This window comes from Colletotrichum scovillei (assembly GCF_011075155.1).
Source record: "Colletotrichum scovillei strain TJNH1 chromosome Unknown Contig00010, whole genome shotgun sequence".
In the NCBI taxonomy this organism is placed as follows: domain Eukaryota; kingdom Fungi; phylum Ascomycota; class Sordariomycetes; order Glomerellales; family Glomerellaceae; genus Colletotrichum; species Colletotrichum scovillei.
In genome coordinates, this window is record NW_023336268.1 from 2,951,171 (window position 1) to 2,968,794 (window position 17,624).

At 49.9% G+C, this 17,624-nt stretch overlaps 5 protein-coding genes across 5 annotated transcripts; 3 read left to right on the forward strand and 2 right to left on the reverse strand.

Annotated features, from left to right (window-relative positions):
* Positions 1-3,301: 3,301 nt before the first annotated feature.
* On the forward strand, positions 3,302-4,435 carry HER10_EVM0010831 (uncharacterized protein; the record flags this gene model as incomplete). The annotated part of the gene is made up of 2 exons (XM_035480279.1): positions 3,302-3,493; positions 3,629-4,435. 2 exons carry the CDS (start codon positions 3,302-3,304, stop codon positions 4,433-4,435), a joined length of 999 nt encoding a protein of 332 aa, XP_035328469.1.
* Positions 4,436-7,083: 2,648 nt separating this feature from the next.
* HER10_EVM0011622 (uncharacterized protein) lies at positions 7,084-7,637 on the reverse strand (the record flags this gene model as incomplete). The annotated part of the gene is made up of 2 exons (XM_035481050.1): positions 7,276-7,637; positions 7,084-7,217 (listed from the first exon to the last, which is right to left on the reverse strand). Exons 1-2 carry the CDS (start codon positions 7,547-7,549, stop codon positions 7,084-7,086), a joined length of 408 nt encoding a protein of 135 aa, XP_035328535.1. The 5' UTR covers positions 7,550-7,637.
* A 2,568-nt stretch (positions 7,638-10,205) lies between these two features.
* Positions 10,206-11,189, forward strand: HER10_EVM0007001 (uncharacterized protein; the record flags this gene model as incomplete). Its single annotated transcript, XM_035476568.1, has 2 exons — positions 10,206-11,068; positions 11,171-11,189. The coding sequence occupies 2 exons, from the start codon at positions 10,206-10,208 to the stop codon at positions 11,187-11,189; spliced, it is 882 nt and encodes a 293-aa protein (XP_035328137.1).
* A 2,423-nt stretch (positions 11,190-13,612) lies between these two features.
* On the forward strand, positions 13,613-15,539 carry HER10_EVM0008699 (MFS transporter; the record flags this gene model as incomplete). Its single annotated transcript, XM_035478211.1, has 8 exons — positions 13,613-13,813; positions 13,876-14,019; positions 14,105-14,239; positions 14,295-14,467; positions 14,555-14,822; positions 14,890-15,100; positions 15,167-15,198; positions 15,252-15,539. 8 exons carry the CDS (start codon positions 13,613-13,615, stop codon positions 15,537-15,539), a joined length of 1,452 nt encoding a protein of 483 aa, XP_035328282.1.
* Positions 15,540-15,776: 237 nt separating this feature from the next.
* HER10_EVM0006524 (carboxylesterase) lies at positions 15,777-17,501 on the reverse strand (the record flags this gene model as incomplete). The annotated part of the gene is made up of 3 exons (XM_035476107.1): positions 15,777-16,310; positions 16,384-16,973; positions 17,033-17,501. 3 exons carry the CDS (start codon positions 17,499-17,501, stop codon positions 15,777-15,779), a joined length of 1,593 nt encoding a protein of 530 aa, XP_035328103.1.
* Between the last annotated feature and the right edge of the window lie 123 nt (positions 17,502-17,624).

The following is a 17,624-nucleotide window of genomic DNA, read 5'->3' on the forward strand; positions in this document are numbered from 1 at the left end:
AGTAAGCTGGCACAATGGGTTCGCATTCAGGCTTCGCTGGGCCTCGCACCAACGCACCAACAGGTGAAGGAATTCGCAGAGCGAGTTCTGGCTGCTGCTGGGGATACCAAACCATTAGGAAAAGGCTGGATCTATGCCTTCGTGAGAAGGAACCCTATCATTAAGGTTCAGAGAAGTCGTTCCATCGATTCTAGACGCGTTAATGGGGCATCTACTGAGGTCATTAGGAACTGGTTTAAGTTCCTTGCTATCCCTGAGATCAAGGACATCAAACCAGCCAACAGATATAATATGGATGAGACTGGCATCCTCGAGGGTCAGGAGCTAATGGGTTAGTGCTGGGCATGGCTGAGACGACGTCTGTTCGCAAGAAACAACCTGGGTCGAGGGCATGGGTCTCTATCATTGAGTGTATCTCAGCCTTGGGTAGGGCACTTCGTCCTCTTATCATTTTCAAGGGAAGACGGTCCAACAACAGTGGTTTCCATTACATCTGGTTCCATACGATGGGTGGGAGTTTACAGCAACAGATAATGGCTGGACTACAGACTTAACTGCCATTGAATGGTTAGAGAAGGTGTTTATCCCACAGACTATGCCCGAGGCTGAGGGCGAGGCTCGACTGTTGATTGTGGATGGGCATGGGAGTCATACGACGACAGACTTCATGTGGAATTGCTATATTAACAATATCCATTTACTGTTCTTACCACACACTCTCTCATGTCCTCCAGCCACTTGACCAGTCTGTCTTCAGCCCTGTTAAGTCAGCCTATCGGAAGGAGCTCGGTTACTTGTCTCAATGGAACGACTCTACCATTATAGGTAAAAGGAACTTCCTGGACTGTTACCAGAAGGCTCGACTTGCTGGTCTATCAGTCTCGAACATCAGAAGTGGTTGGAAGTGGACTGGTCTACACCCTGTAGCGATGGTTAAGCCCCTGATGAACCCTATGGTATTACCTGAGCCTTCTGCTAAGCCCACCACACCCAAACCAACCAGTCGGGGCAAAAGCGATGCCATAATGGTCAACAAACTACCCTGTTGAGCCATGGGATTCTGCTTCCTCTGCAGTGGTCTGGTCGACACCCAGGAAGCTGGCAGAGCTCAGCGGTCAACTGCACTTATACACCCAACTCGACAATGATACCAGCACTCAACGGCTGCTGTTCAGGAAGGTGAAAAAAGGCTTCACAGAGCAGGCCTGGCAACTGGCAGCTGCCCAGCAGCAGCTGGCTCACCTGAGGGCTCAAGTTACCAACGCTGCAGTTAGGAAGAGGAAGACTGTTCAGATCGATCCCAACACGAAGTTTGCGAACATCAGGGATATCCATCGGGCTCAAATCGAAGCGGGTGAAAAGGAGGTTATTACGGCTGAATCCAGCGACTCTGAATGCCCTAGTGAGGCTGGCAGTTGTATTGTAGTGGGTGTGGTTGAGGATCAATAGTTAATAGTAATGAGGAGGTTGGGTTGTGATCCCATCGTTTTTGTGGGTGCCAGAAACAGGGGGGTGCCAGGAAGTGGGGGGTTTGACTTACATGTCATTTCACGTATTCTTCGCGCCTTCTTACAAATTTTACTTTCTGCCTTCTTTTTTCTGCCCAACATCTTTTATGATTTTAGCTAATGGCATTCTTTGTGAGGCTTTGAATCCTGCCCTACACTATCTATCTGCAGGGCAGGGTGGACTTGGGCTGTCTTCCGTAGATATCTCATTTGGCTTTCGTACTCACCCTAGGCCATGACTCAGAATGGCGATCGCATATCCGACTGACTCGAGGAGAACGCCGCGGAAATTTACGCTGGAAAGAACTTTAAGATCACGCCCTCGCAGAGATACTCTCCTAGAGAGTGTTGCCAAAGAGATCTTTTCTGGGAAGTACTTATAGCAGATGCGAGTTCAGCACTCCTCCTTGATTGCTTCACAACAGTTTGAATACATCGATTCACCTTCTCTCTCGCGTACTACATACTACCGACGCCAGGATGAAATTTTCAGTCGCCCTTCTTGCCCTTAGAGCGACCAGCTTCACCATGGCCGCCCCATTCCAATCCGAGGAAAATGTGTCCCTCAAGCCACGTAACGAGATCTTTGCAAGAGTAGGCGTCTCCCCACAAGTATCGGAATAGGCAATTCTAATAATAGACCAGAAAGTTTGTTGGGTCGAAAACGGAATGAGTTGTTACTATGGCGACGACGTCTGCTATTACCACAGCTGCTGGAACTGCAAGTGCAAGGCAACTTACTGGGGCAGAGAGCTAAAGCGCCGAAACTGCACCAACAAAATCGACACAGACTGCAACTGGCTCTGAATGAAGAAGAGGTGGATTCTGTAGAAAATCCGGAATATCGTATCACATATACATTGTTGTTTGCAATTGTCGTAGGGTATACATGGCCTTGGATACTGCCTGTAATAATCAACGGCGTCGTTTTTGCGGCAGCATCTGAATCAAAGACGTCCATGCTGCGTCTCTTTCATGATAGACATGCTTCGTCTCTTGTAACCAATCTTCTCTTGGCATTGGCCCCTTGTTCCCTCGACAGAGTGAAGCTTGCACGTTGCTTCCCTGGAACTCGACCTGGTGATTAGTTTTTGGAAAAATACGGGACGTTTGAATGCCCTCGTAGGAATTTCCTAATAGCTGCTGAGGTCTGCAGGGAAAGTCTGGATAATGTCGTCACAGTCGAGAAAGGTTGTGCCGTCTTGCATAATCGAAAATGCAAAGGGAAGACAGGCATAGGAGAGAATAAGCGCAAAATGTAGGCATACGAATCACTTACCTGCCTTGTGCACAGTCATAAGAATTGATTACAATTTTTGTGCCGCGACAGAGCCTTCCTCGCCCGCGCGGATCTCAAAGGACTGAAGAAAAGCACAGGTTGAAACAAACGGGAAACAAACCCTGAATGATAGACGACGCCCAGTACTTGGTGAGAAGTCCGCCCAAAGTCCGCTCCGAGCGGAGGGGTTGGTGTGACACCAAGCTCATCTTATGCGTGGTATGGCTGCAGGAGACAACGAATTGCAGGGTAAACATGATCCGTTGTTTTCCGTTCCCGCTCCCAACCAATCTACTGCCCGGACTTCGTGAGAGGTAAGGTTATGAAGCAAACCAACAGAGAACGGAGACGCCTGTTTGTTCAGATTCGTCATTTGCGGCACAGACATTCCGCTCCGATATAAAGAGTGTAAAGCCCTTCGATTGTCCAGCCTATGCTTTTCTGCGGCATGTAATTCCAATCACACGGCGACGTCGACTAGCCAGCCACATCTTCTCATACACCGGTCGCAATCATGTCGCTTGCTTCTGTGCGCAACATGCGCTCACAATGGTTTCCCCCAAAACCGAGCTTCACCGAGCATACACTGCCGTCACAACTTGGCCGCGTTTTCATCGTCACGGGTGGCAATGCGGGCGTGGGCTACGAGCTTGTCAAGATCCTATACGCTACCGGTGCCACTATCTATATGGCGTCGAGATCCAAAGTCAGTTTAAGCCTGTAATAGTCCACATGTCAAGAGTGGTGCACGGTCATCCATCTTCACTCGGCCCGCATAACAAGCATTGCCATCATTTGCTTCTAGCTTCGGCGCTGACAATCCGGTTCGCCGAATACGTAGGAACGAGCAGAGAAGGCCATCGAAGCAATCACCAGCGCCGCGCCCGAAAACCCCGGTAATATCAAAATCCTCCTTCTCGACCTCAACGACCTCGAAAGTGTGAAGGCTGCCGCCGCATCCTTTGCCCAGCAAGAATCGAAACTAGACGTCCTGTGGAATAATGCTGGGACCGGCGCACTGGGAGTCGAGGTCGGCGCGCGAACAAAACAGGGCTTCGAAGCTATGGTTGGCATGCATTGTATCGCAGCGCAGCTCTTCACGCAACTCCTGGTTCCTCAACTACGTGCAGCTGTTGGTACCAACGCTCCGCGCGGTTCGGTGCGCGTTGTGTGGACCTCAAGCTTCCTGGGTGATGCATCCTCGCCCACCAACGGCATCGACTTTAGCACTCTTGAAAAGGGCACCTCAGACCGCACTCGGAACTACGCTGTATCGAAGATCGGTAACTGGATGCTAGGTCGCGAAATGGCCACCCGGTATCCCGATATCGTTTCTGTGACGCAGAATCCTGGGAACCTCAAGGCTGGCTCATACGCCGGGACGCCTGCCTTGGCCATGTTCTTCATCAATCCGTTGCTCTACGAAGCCAAGTTTGGCGGATATACCGAGCTGTTTGCTGGTCTGTCACCAGAGATATCTCTCGAGAATAATGGCGCATACGTGATCCCTTGGGGACGGATTCGTCAAGACTCGGACTGCCCGCGGAAGGACATTATCAATGCGATGAAGACCAGCGCAGACGGCGGTCTAGGATACACTACGAAGTTTTGGGATTGGTGTGAGGAGCAGTGGAGACCATTTGTTTGAGATGTCTGAAAGAGTTTACTGCCTGTCTTATGGAGTGTTATTACTGCAGCCTCCTGCATTGCTTCTACGCCATCTCTCTGGTATTCCTCGTTATCCATGAACATCCCATCATTTAAACCTGTGAGTCTGCCCAAACAAACATAGAAGCAAACGGTTCCGTTAAAGACTGCTTGCGATGAGCATCTTGTTCATCTGTGTTCGCCTTTGGTCCACTGCCTGCCCCCTTCCTTTTCAGCAGCCTAGACCAATCATTGTCCTACCCTGGGGGTGACTGTGAAAGCCTCAATCACGCCTGGTAAATGAGAACTTCTTATGTCCGTCTTGAAGGGCTAAAAGAGAATTCATCGGAGTCCTGCCAGCTGCAGGAAACAACTGCCATGAGGTCCAAACAACGTTGTCGCTCCAATCATGGAGGAAACCACGACTGGGAACCGCTTCAAAGACGTACGCGAAGGAACCTAATCTCTGGAGAGATCAGATTAAATATTCATACGATATCTTCACAAATTCACAGAAATTAATGCAGTAATGGTTACGGCGAAGAAGACTTAGGGTTGCACATTGTCCCCCAGAAGTCGCCTACATGTGTCCTTCGCCATGTGAATGATTCTTCATACCAAGTAGATTTCTAAATCTTATTACCGCAGTGATATCAGACACAAATCAGAGTAATTGTAGAAGAAATGCTTCAAAGTGGCTGATGATCCAACATCGATTCGCCGGCTGGTGGGTCACTGACTGATATCATTGACGCCTCCACCGCCTTGAAAAAGCCCAGTTGAGAGTAAGCCGGCCCAGTCAAAAAGCACTTTGCCGAACTTGTAAGATTTGCGATGAGCAATGATACGTTCAGCTGAAAAGTCAAGGCTTTGGCGATGCCAAAATCGGTGGTTTGAGGGGTGCGTTCGTAGAGCGTTGACCCGACAACATGTGCAGTAACATCAGGACTCTCCACCGGCGAAGTGATGCTGACTTCGAGAGTGTTACTCCCCCGCTTTCGTGCACCAAGGCTTTGCAATTGCTTCTGAACTTGAAGTGCTGTAAGAAACCCTGGTGGGAGGTCATTGCCATGTACCACATCTGCCTCGTATTCTGCGACCAGCCCGAATCCCAGCTGTAGGCTATGTTGATCCCGCCAGCCGCTGCCAGACTCCCTTGGAGACATCCCTGCTGCCAGGCGCTTTGCTGTATACGAGCCCAGCAGGCAGCGCACTTGACTTAGCTGTTCTTCTCTTGAACGGTACTGCAATGTAATGCCAAAAATGGTCTGAAAATCGACTGGTGATACGGGAAGACAGCCGGCTAGTATCAAGCATGCTTGAGATAGAGTCGCTTCTAGTAGTTGAAGGCAAAATGCTTGGGAAGGAGAATTTGATCTCGTGATCAATATATGTGGCATGTCCAGAGCCTCAAGATGTCCTACATTAGCTGGTGCCGGCATTGTCTCCGCAGGTGAAGCGTGGACTTCGCCGCTGTTATTGCCTTTGGAAGGACTCGAGCGGTCGGGCTCGCCGGCGTTCTGCCTCCAAGGGCTTTGTTGACTCGATGAGGCCGACGGAGAACAAAAAGATCTTTCATGGACATCGGTAGACCGCGTGGTCCCAGACTTCGGGTTCCCATCATCGTTGTCGTCGTCATCAGTGATGGGCTGCACCATTGTCTTCAACTGCATCGCTGAGTCTTGAAAGAGGGCGAGAAGATCCTCCTGCTTTTTCAGTACACCCTTGTTTCCGATGACCTCGTCGAAGAGGTCAATGAAGAGGAGCGTCATGTTCTCTACAACGTTCTCTAACCTCTCGATTCGCTCCTTCTGTGCTACATCTGCAGCTTGTCGCCGTTTTCGAAATACTTGTTGTGCCTCGCGATTCCTTTCTCTCCTGATCTTGAACATGTCAGTAGTCAATTGCAGTATGCTTGAGATACAATGGAGAGGTGCGACAGTAAATGTAAAAATTTACGAGCAGAAAGCAGGCGGTGGCTATACTGACCTTGCGCACGTCATCGTCGTTGGCGTCGTCAGACGTTGGCGATTTCCGCCCACGTCTCTTTGAAACTACTTTGGCTCTCTGGTTGCCCATAACTATTGGAAATTGCCAGCCAAGTACGGAAAGGATGCTGTCACTGTTCAGGATCGCGGACGGGGACACATGTGCTCCATCGACGTTCTTTTAGGAACTCTCCGTGGTCCACCCTCCAACATAACATGTTGTACGAACTGCACGCGTGGGTTGGGACTTTGTGGGGGAAGCGTCATTTCTCTCGCTGCCGAGGGTGTTGGGGGGCCTGATTACTATTCACTCAATTTCGAACTGCCATCAGACAAGTTCTGCGCCGCGCCCCACCAATCGTAGGGCGTGAATCTAGACTAAGTACAGCAGAAAGGTTTCCCATAAAAGATGAGTAATCTCTGAACTAAAGCTGTCTGTTCTTTGAGTGTAAATCTTGCGAAATTTGCCAAAAGGATGTTCTTGTCTCATATGTACACATCATGTAGCGTGTCAAGGGCATCTTGCTGCCCAAAAAGACGAATTCGGGATACCTATGAGGCTATGACTGGCATACCCATGTCCCGAATTATCGTGAGCTAACCTGAGAAGCAATCTAAGCTACATAGGGTCGATATGAAATTGTGGTACCGCCACACTGATTCAATCGTTCAACTCCGAAATAATCGTTGTGTTGCCCTTGCCGCCGCGGCCATTTGCAGCCGGGCTGAAGTACATGTCGATCAGCCCAGATCCCTTCAACGGGATCCCAAGGACAGTCTGCTCGATCTCAAAATCTGTGATGACCATTAGCTTTAATCCATCTCGTGCCACCTTTTGGTGTAATAGACGTACTCTGCAAGCCAAGAACCGAAATAAGGGTGTTGTTTAAGGTCGCATCTTCCGCGGTATAGGTAGTCAACTCTGTCTGGGGGTCATAGATCCATACTGAGTGACTGATCACGCCTGGGGTCTTGGAATGCTCCGCATAAAGGTCTCCGCGTCGGTTGCCTTGAGCGCCTGCTGCAAGGTTGATTTCGATGTACCAGGACCCGTAGTCGCATGACGTCGCAACTACCAGCTGGGGAATGACGGGGACCAACAGCAACAGACTTTTGAAAGAGACCATTTTCAAGTACTGTAGTTGGGTTTCAGTAGATGTATCAATTGAATGTGAGTTCTTGCAATTTGCAAGCAGCAAGACGATTTCAATGAACTCCCGTTGTGCCTAAAATGATAATTTCGCGATCCGGAAACGAGACGATTTTTATACATACCCTAGAATACCTAGTCAGCGCGAATGGTTCCCCGGAACCTATCAATAATAATACGATGTTACACGTTGCTTTTTCAGCCGATGGATCGCTTCGTATTCCTAGGCGAGGCCACACAACGCCTGCATCAATAGCCTCTCCAATCGCCTCTGCATTGCAGCAATGTGCGCCCCAGTGTAACATCAAACCTGAAAATGGCAGAATTGTATGCATCAAAGCTATCACAAACACATGCTGCATACTTATACCTTGTCTGGTGCCAATCGGCGAGGTGCTACTCGTGACAAACGGAATTGATGGTCTTAAACGCACTGTATTGGCTGTTCTGAATGCCAAGAACATCTCAGTGGGACTTTCGCGTTGCATGCATTATGTGAGGCACTACGCGGTTGAGTTAGTAGAGTATCAGAGGATTCATATCCCACCGGGTGCCGAACGACGTCAATACGTTGGTACCCGGTTTTCTCCAATACACACTCCGTTCTGATTCTTGTTATTGGATGCATAATTCGGATCTCAGATAATAAACACGGAAAATAGAGAAATAAAACGGGGTTCAGTACTACCCTAACAAGCGGGTGACAAAATCGATTTCCACTCGACACATTCGACATGCAGTTCCATCGCTATGATCACTAATGACGCTATTGTTACTAATACTGCTATTATTACTAGCCTTGATATCTATTAAATAGAGTGTATTTCTCTGCGTATATACGTGAGAAGGACTTTGACACAGATAGGTAGCAACTATGATATGAGTAGTGAAAGGGGTGCTTATCAAGATGAAGAGCAGGACATCGATTTTTTCACCCACTTGCCTAAGTGGTATTATACTGACGCCATTCAGCACCCGATGGGATAGGAGCGCCATAAGCCTCAATACGAGGTTTCAATTCTGAATCGAAAACCGCTGTCTAGTAACTAATGGCATTATTTTCCGCCACACCAAAGACATAGCTTATGTGGTCTCATTACATGATATAATGGAGAATCTAAATGTTTAGGGACTTAATTCAACCCTGATTGGAAACGTACACGAGAAAGAAGACACATAAATGTTCAGTCATAATCGACCCCCTTAACTGGACATGGCCCGAAGCGTATGTCAAGAAAGACGGAGTTTACGAGAATCCAGGAGTAATTTTCTGCCCAAAAATAGTACCAACAGAATGTTGGCTTCTGCTCTTCGGCGTTGTTGCTCTTAACCTCCGGCTCCGTTCCCGATCGTTCTTCTCATCAGCTCTACCCAAACGGCTTCAAAGCCAGTGAGGAAGATGAAGTGAGCAAGATGTCATCAAGATTGTTGCCAAGGGGTAGCTAAGGCCAGTAGGACTGCGTTTCTGACACCGTCGCCAATTCTGTCCAGACAATGACGCATAACGCGTCGATATCCAAGATGTCCCGAGCTAGTATGCGCTAGAACTCAGCCAAGCTGGAAAAATGTCCGTCAGGGCGCCTAGAACTGTGAATGGTATGAGTGCAGCTGATGAGAAGAGGGGCGTCCAGTTCCGAACGGTGAGTAGCCACACGAGCCTGTACCACAACAAAACTCCGGGTGGCGTGAGGAAGAGAAGCAACGCAGTGATTAGTCTTACGAAGGACGGCGCCTTCCATACAGTATATTTAATGGCAAGGTCAGGTATTTGGCACAGATTCGCTCGCATGATACGAAGGCAATCAAGTTATTGAAGTAATAAGAATTGAGTGCTGTTAAGGCTCATCCAATTTACCTACTTCCAGATGAAGCCGAAAGCACCAGCCCATGCGTCCCCCACTCCGACAAGGTCGCGTGCGATTGCACGGCCGACGAACATTCGCATGAGGCCATTGATGATGTTTCATAGCACTCACTACGCTCCTGCGTACAAGAGTGTCTTTCATGGTCCAAAGTAGATCTTGCTCGGCCACCAGCAAAAACAAAGGCTCCTTACGTAAATCTGCATCGTCAGTCATACAGGCCGTTTCGGCAGGCTCGAACAAGTTAGACAGTTAGATCAATTATTGAGCATCAGATTCTCCTGAGAAAGTAAGCAGTGCCGACAAGCATCAAAGTCTTTGGAGGAGCAAAGGAGAGATACACACTGCATATGACAGAACGATAGGACGACTCGAGACAGTCGACGAAGCCTATGTCCTGACAAATATGTAGACATTCGACGAAGTCCTCCGGTATTCTCAAGCAAAGCTTTTTCTTAGACCTAGAATTGGTCGCCAAGACAAAACAATATTCAGGATTACAGATCAGCGCGTTGTGCGCTGATCAATGCGTACGAAGATGATGGTTTCATTGTCCGAGATCACGTAATTTTCCCGAGACTCAATAGTCAGCGAACGTCGACCACTAGATTCGCTCAGCTACTTAATCATCCCCTAGTGTTAAGCTTCAACTTTTACCTAGTAGAGCAATTGACCACTCCTCTCATATTGTTGCTTTAATAATCTCTACTATATCATCTTCTGCCCCTGAGCTGCAATTCATCATCAGACGATCATCCAGGGTCAGCGAAAATGTCGGTCTCGGCGGCCTCAGCATCAACCCGATCGGGCTTCATTATGAATGAAGGCGTACGGATTCACTTCTACGTGACTGGACAAGGCCCCCTAATGGTCCTTCTCCACGGCGTTCCCGACAACTCAAAGACTTGGGCCCATCAGGTGGCTGAATTCTCGAAGACACATACAGTCGTGTGCCCCACTCTTCGCGGGTACCCTCCTAGCGACATTCCCACCGTCGAGCAAGACGCCTACTCTTTGCAAACTGTGGTTGGAGACATCTTGTCCATTCTTGACCACTTCAACGCCGCTCAGGCAATAGTCGGCGGCCACGACTTTGGCGGCGGAGCCATTCAATTGCTGGCACTTCACCACCCCGAGCGCGTCTCCGGGCTCATAATTATGAATTCTCCCATCCTTCCTCGCTTTCACGAGCTCATTCAGTTTGATAAAGACCAGCAAGCCCAGTCTGCCTATACTATTCATCACATTCAGTACCAGAAAGGGGACGACAAGAACTTAGGCGCCGCGCTTGAGGGTATCGAAGATGACGAGCAGCGTCGCGAGATGCATGATTATCTCTCCGAGTCACCAATGGAAGGCATGTACGCCTACTACAAATTCAACTACCCGGGCCCACCATACGGCCAGCATGTGGATACTTCTAGTATGATGTATCAGGTGCCCACGCTCATCATCTGGGGCTTCGCAGACACCTACTTTTCGACGAAGTTTTTGGATGGGATTCCAAAGTTTTTCGTTAATAGCGTCCGTCTCGTCACGTTTCCAGGTGCCGGCCATTGGGTGTTCCGGGAACAGCCTGATAGGGTTAACCAAGAAATTCGGTCTTGGTTACAAGTCCTGGGCAGTATGTCTGGGTGAGATCTTTTGGGGATCAGCAATACTTAGAAGATTGTTACTAGTATGCTAGAAATGAACAAAGAATCGTCACCTCTTCTTGTCCTTGACGATGAAAGAAGCCAAGGTGTCAATGTCTAAACGTGAATGTTTCGTTTCGCAAACATTACCTCCATAAAGACGACACTTTGTCACGAAGCCTTCAAGGCTGTCTTGTGACCATGGCCTAGAGGTGCCAGGGGTTGAGCCCCCCCTCGTCTTGTATCTCGGTGAACAAGTCTGAGGGCAGCAAATTTCTTTTTCCCTCATGGAATCGACATTTCATCCCAGTCTCCAGTTCTATCAGGCTGTGGTATTGCTCAAATTACTTTTGAGTCTGATGCAACCCAGTCCAAATATTTGTGAGTGCTTGCGGCAGCTTCGAAAAGTTCAGGACGTGGCAACTAGTATTACTGTCGGTGGCTAGACTTGTGATGTGCTTTTCCGAAACATCGTCGGATGAGATGGTGTGGCCCGGCTCCAAGGCCAAGTCAGTACATTAGCGGTTCCAAATGCTCGGTAACCGACATACACCTTCTAATTTTTGTGTACTTGACGCACACCGTTAGTCAGTATGAAAATGTTCCGCCGGAATGTCTGGAGCTTAGCGGGCGCCAATCCTGCACCTACCTACACGAGCCTGACATCGAGGCTACCTCAAGCCAGCCCGATGGACAAGAAAGCATATTGACCAGGCATTTGCCAACTGATGTTCGCTCTTTGCCGAGTAGGTCTCAGGACTTTGTGAAGAATAGACGGTGGCAGATTAGTTTGAGCATGCCTCCTCCTGCCTACGACTTCGTGATGCTAATTCTCGAACGACCACAACCAGTATCTGGCTGACACTGATGCCCTCGGTTTTTTGATGCCTCCTCAGCAGTGGCATACTAGCGGTCTCTTCTTCTCGAATATAAGCTATTGCGAAATATGTGAAGTTTGCTGAGGGGCAAAAGCATCTGCTACAGGGACGCAGAGCTCTTACGGATCTGTGATCATGCGGGTTGGTATGCTGGGTCTCTTCCTGCTGTAACCCAATCTCAGTGGTCGGTGAACAGGGGTCATACGATACACCCTGGAAACATGGTCTATGTAACACTGCTCCCAATAGCATGAATACGGGGCCGATATCCAAAGCATGCCTTCAGGTTTAAAGATCCGGAGCAGTGCGGAAATAGACACGGATGTATGAGATTACGAGAGCTGCAGTATGCTGGGGCGGCTATTGTCACTTCAGCACTCAATCAGGATCACTCTGTTGAATGCAGAACATTGAGGGGTCAATGCTCATGGGTCAGCCGTCTGCATGGCAACTCCAAGTAAAGATATTCCGACCGCACGGCGAGCTGCGGGGGCTCAGATGACTGAGACTCTGGATGAACACCATGGTCAGGGCCACGGATGGGTGCGTTCCCATTCGTTCCCGGATCCCAACTGCTGCGGCGTTGTGGGGTTTTCCGATGGAACCAAAAACATTGGAATAACTCCATCTGCTGATTGCCTGGCCAGCGTCGTGAAGCTGATAGTTGACGACCAACATCCTCATACGACGAAGTTGATGTTTGTGAACCATTTCCGTGCTTCCTGTGGCTTTTCCGTCCATGGCTTTTCCGTGGTGGCCTTGGCTTGTTGGCAGAGGCGCATGGGGGTGCTATGGAAAACATGTCTTTCGACGCCATCAACGCCAAGCTTTTGTGAGTTGGGTGGCAGGGCCCAACAGGGGACCACGATGGCGGGCGCGTTATCGCGCGCAGTTTGTAGTGGAAACCGACCTTCAGCCATAGAACCCTGGTAGTCGTGTTGACTGGAAGGTGAGCCTTGATCGTTTTCGACTTCCTGGTAGATAAACATTTCTCTGACAGCGTTGAACGACATCTGTGTACAATGATTCAGAATCTAGGGAGAGCCACATGGTCGTGAAGCGTAGAGAGGCATCCGGGGCCGTGTGAATCAACATTGGCTTTTGACCTTGGCTCTACGGGAGCCCAGAAGCCTGAGAGGCAGGCCAAGGTGCTAATCAACTTTAGTCCCCGTCCGCCGAGACTTGAAAGGGGCGCCTCCAGACTAAATATGCGAGCCCTGGTTCGGGATGTGAACAACTCTTCCAGAGTCTTGGCCTGCTTTCCTTTCCCCGCACTCCGCACTTCGCACTTCGCGGAAAAGCCGTCGTACCCCATTTACCCCATGGGGGACGCAAATGGTTTCTCCACCGATTATGCTCATCTGGCTCCGCGCTTGTTGACCCGAGGAGATGGCTGCGAACGGCTCGCCGGTCGTACGAAGGTCGTAATTAAGAGCTGGGGTTTGAAAGTATATATCTGTGCTTCTTCGAACCTTGATCCATCGTTGTGTTTTCAACTCGTGGACTCAGAGGACTGCCAGCCTTCACATCCAACCCTTGAAGCAGGATCGCCGGCCGGAAATTTGTCCAACCTCGAATTCTTTCCCCAACTGCTCCGCACTGCTTCTTTAGCAACTTTTCTCTTCCCTCTTCGAGAGCGGGTACATTTTCAACGAACAAGACAACAATGGCGCACAACGCACATGGCGAGAGGCCTATCTCTCCGCAGGAGAAGGTTGCCGTCAATCAGATGGAACACGTCTTGACTACCGACGACCCTGCTCTTATGAAGCAGCCCGTGATTGAGAAGGTAGACGAGTTCGGTGCCCACACAAAGACAGACCCGAAAGAGATCGCCCTAGTGAAGAAGATTGACTGGTACATTCTGGTATGCCACGAACATCACCCGTTCCTCTCTAAGACGGCACAAGTCTAACTGAAGATCAACAGCCTATTCTATGGTTGATGTACTTCCTCAACTTCCTCGACAGGAATGCGATGATTAACGGCAAACTCGATGATTTGGACAAACACCTAGGCCTCAAAGGCAACCAGTACAATACCTGCGTTTCCATCCTTTTCGTCGGATACCTTGTCGGCCAAGTCCCTTCCAACATGGTTCTCAACCGGGTTCGTCCCTCGTATTACATGGCTGGTAAGTCGCTCAATTTACAACGAGCGGACCAGTTACTTACTGGAGCAACCTCAAGGTTTCATGATGGCTTGGTCTGTTGTGAGTCTATTGACCTACAAGTGCCATGACTTCGGGACGATGCTGGGTTGCCGCTTTCTGCTCGGAATTACCGAAGCACCGGTAAGAGACCACTTAAATCCTCGATATGAAGCTGCTTCCTAACATCAAAGGACAGTTCTACCCTGGCGCTCTTTACATGCTTAGCATGTTCTATACCAGGAAGGAGATCTCAGCCCGCATGGCTATCTTCTACACCGGCAACATGGCCGCAAGTGCATTCTCTGGGCTCATTGCAGCTCCCATTTTCAAGGGAATGCAAGGCGTAAGGGGTCTCGCTGGATGGCAGTGGTGAGCCTCTTTTTGATCATTCAATTCCTTTTCATAACAACGGAAGTCGTTTTTAGGAGAATAGTAGGCTGACCTTTTCTAATGTAGGCTCTTCATCATCCAAGGAGCCGTCTCCATCCTCGTCGCCTTTTTCGCCTTCTTCCTCTTGCCCGACAGCCCCCTTAAGACCCGCTGGCTCACCGAGGAGGAGCGGCAGCTCGCATACACCCGAATCTACAACGATACCACAGACCGCCGCGAGGGTACCAGCGTCTGGACGGGTCTTCGAGAGGCCTGCACTGATTGGCGGACGTGGGTCTTCTGTCTTATGGACAACCTCCATCTCTCAGCGAACGGATTCAAGAACTTTTTGCCTGTATGTGCCTCATTTCTCCAAAATGCCTAGTACTTTCCCGAACCTCAGACTGATATTTGACACGCAGACGGTTGTCAAGACGCTTGGTTACAGCACCACCGTCAGTCTCGTGCTGACCTGCCCGCCCTACGTCTTCTCCGCCTTCTTCTCCGTTCTGGTCCCTTGGTCATCTGGAAAGTACAACGAGCGCACGTGGCACATTACTATCAGCAAGCTCATCGTTTGCATTGGTTTTGTCATGGGCGTTTCATCTCTCAACGTGGGAGTTCGTTACACAGGTAAGAAGCCCTGGACTCTTCCCCTGACACCAATACTCCACTGTCGATGCTAATGCTATTCGATAGGTATCATGCTGTTTGTTGGAGCCACATATGGTGTAAGTTGATATTGGCTCAGTCCTTCCTGCACATGGAACTAAACGAGACACAGGTGAACAATTTGATTCTCGGGTGGACCTCATCCACTCTTGGTCAAACCGACGAAAAGAAGGCGGTTGCCATCGCCATGGCCAATACCCTCGGCAACGCAGCTAGCATCTACACTCCCTATCTCTGGCCAGACACTGATAAGCCTCGGTTCTTGACTGCAATGATTGCTAGCATCGGGTTCTCTATCGGAGTTGTCATTTGCGCTTGGGGAATGAAGTTGGCTTTGATGCGCACCAACCGCAAGAAGAGAGAGGCTGATCCCAACGCCTCTAACTTCTACGTCTACTGAGTAGAGAGACAAGATAAAGCGGACCTGGAGAGATGGAGACAAACTTTTTGGAAAGACGTGAAGTCAGAAGTAATTACTATTACTACGGGGAACACCCAAGCCTATCGACCTAGAGATGTAGCAATTTTCATAATCTCAATATCTCATCAGGCTGGCATGCAACTGCTGCCGAAATATGCATGCGACGGCCAGTGCCATTAATACAGCTCAGCGAGTTACAGATCAAGTGACCAAAACTCATGAAGAGGGTGCCGCAGTTCCCAGCGCTCCCAACGTAACTGTAGAACACGGCGCATCGTACGTGCTGGGCTTGACAAACTGTGGCTCAGGATTGTTCTCAAGTGCCAGTAGTATCAGCGACTCCTCCTTCTGATCAAACTTCGGCCACCCGAGGACCGAACTCAACCCATCCGCCGGATCATTGGCAAAGGCCGCCCATGCGCTCTGCATGAGTGCAGTTGTTTCCTTCTGCGGATCGGACGGCGGAATTCCACTCACGTCCCCTGAGGCGCCGAAGATCATGTGCAAGTCGACGCCATGGTACGCGCCACTTGTCGGGAAGAGTCTTGTGTTATCCCAATCTCCGAAGTAGCGGTAGACCCACGCCGGGACATCGTTCTCTGAACGGGCCTGGCCCTGATGAGAGTTCGGACACGTGAAGGATTCTAGTAGAAACGATTCGACTTGCGCCTGAGTCGGGATAACGCCGTTGCCGTACGCCGGAATCCTGTAGTATCCATCTTCGTTGTGGTTGTTCCCGAGAAGAATCGGCTGTAGCTTGAGTATTAGTTATTGACTTCCGGGTTCGCATGAAATGGCAAGATGCTAGAGGATGAGTACTCACCAGCCTCGCAAATTTGCCAGACTTTGTCAAGGACACGTAGTCTGGAAAGACAGTCTTGTTGTCCACCGAAGGGTAGAATGGCGGAATACCTCGAAGAACACTGCTGGATGATGCCGGCCTGATAGCAGCGGCCGCAGCTTTGATATCCTCCCATCGCCGACTTCGCATGCATGCCATAGCATCAGTGGTGTGAGTGCAATTCACAGCCGCCACCACGGTGTTCCAGTTTCGCACAGTCACATTTGGGCTGTTGAGCGGGAAGCTGAAGGCATTACCAGACGGTGCGATGAAGCCATTAACGATGGGGTCCTTGACGTAGGCATATGACCAGTAGTCAACGGCGACACCGCCTGAGGACTGGCCCGCGATAGTGATTTTTTCTGGATCACCGCCGAAGCCGGCAATGTTGTCGCGGACCCATTCTACGGCTGCGCGTTGGTCCCTCAACCCGAGATTCTGAGGCTGACCCGGGGCACCTGGGAACCCGAAGATGTTGATGCGGTAGTTGACTGTGACTGCGACAACATCTTGGGCATCTGCAAAGTACTTGCCATTGTAGAAAGGACTGTTGGTGTTGCCAATGGCAAAACCTAGAGCATCCTGTTAGTGACACGCAAGACTCGAAGCATTACAGATCTCGGTCACTTACGTCCACCGTAGAAGAAGACAATGACTGGTTTGGTAGCGGTGAGAGCTTTGGCTGTTGGCTTTGTCCAGATGTTCAACGTCAAGCAGTCCTCGCTTTGAGGCGTTCCAGCAGCAGATGCGAAATATCCAATGATGCGCTGCGCTTGGGCTGTCATGTTCGGGTAGTCAACTTGGCGAGAGGGCGAAAGTGGGCAGTCGAAGCCGAAGTGAGATGCTTCAAACGACTCATTGCCTCTGAGCCTCTGCGGTGGAGCAAACCGCAGGTCGCCGACTGGAGGTTTCGCATAGGGAATCCCGAGAAACTCGAGAACATCGGAGCTGTTCGACGCCGGGTGACCGGTAATCAGTCCGTTCGAGGTGGACACTATGTGCAAGTCTGTGGCATTGCACCTGACTGTTGACGATGCAGTTGCATAACTGTCGCTCAATGCCAGGATGGCCAAGCTCGTTACCGCCAACAGAGCACGCATCTTTGTGGAATGCTAAAGGAAGAAGCGAACCAAGAGCGCGATGAATCGAGGCATCATCGTTTTCTGGTCTTTATGCTGACGGATCTCCATCTCGCTTACTGAGGTCCTCTGCCCCTGTATCTT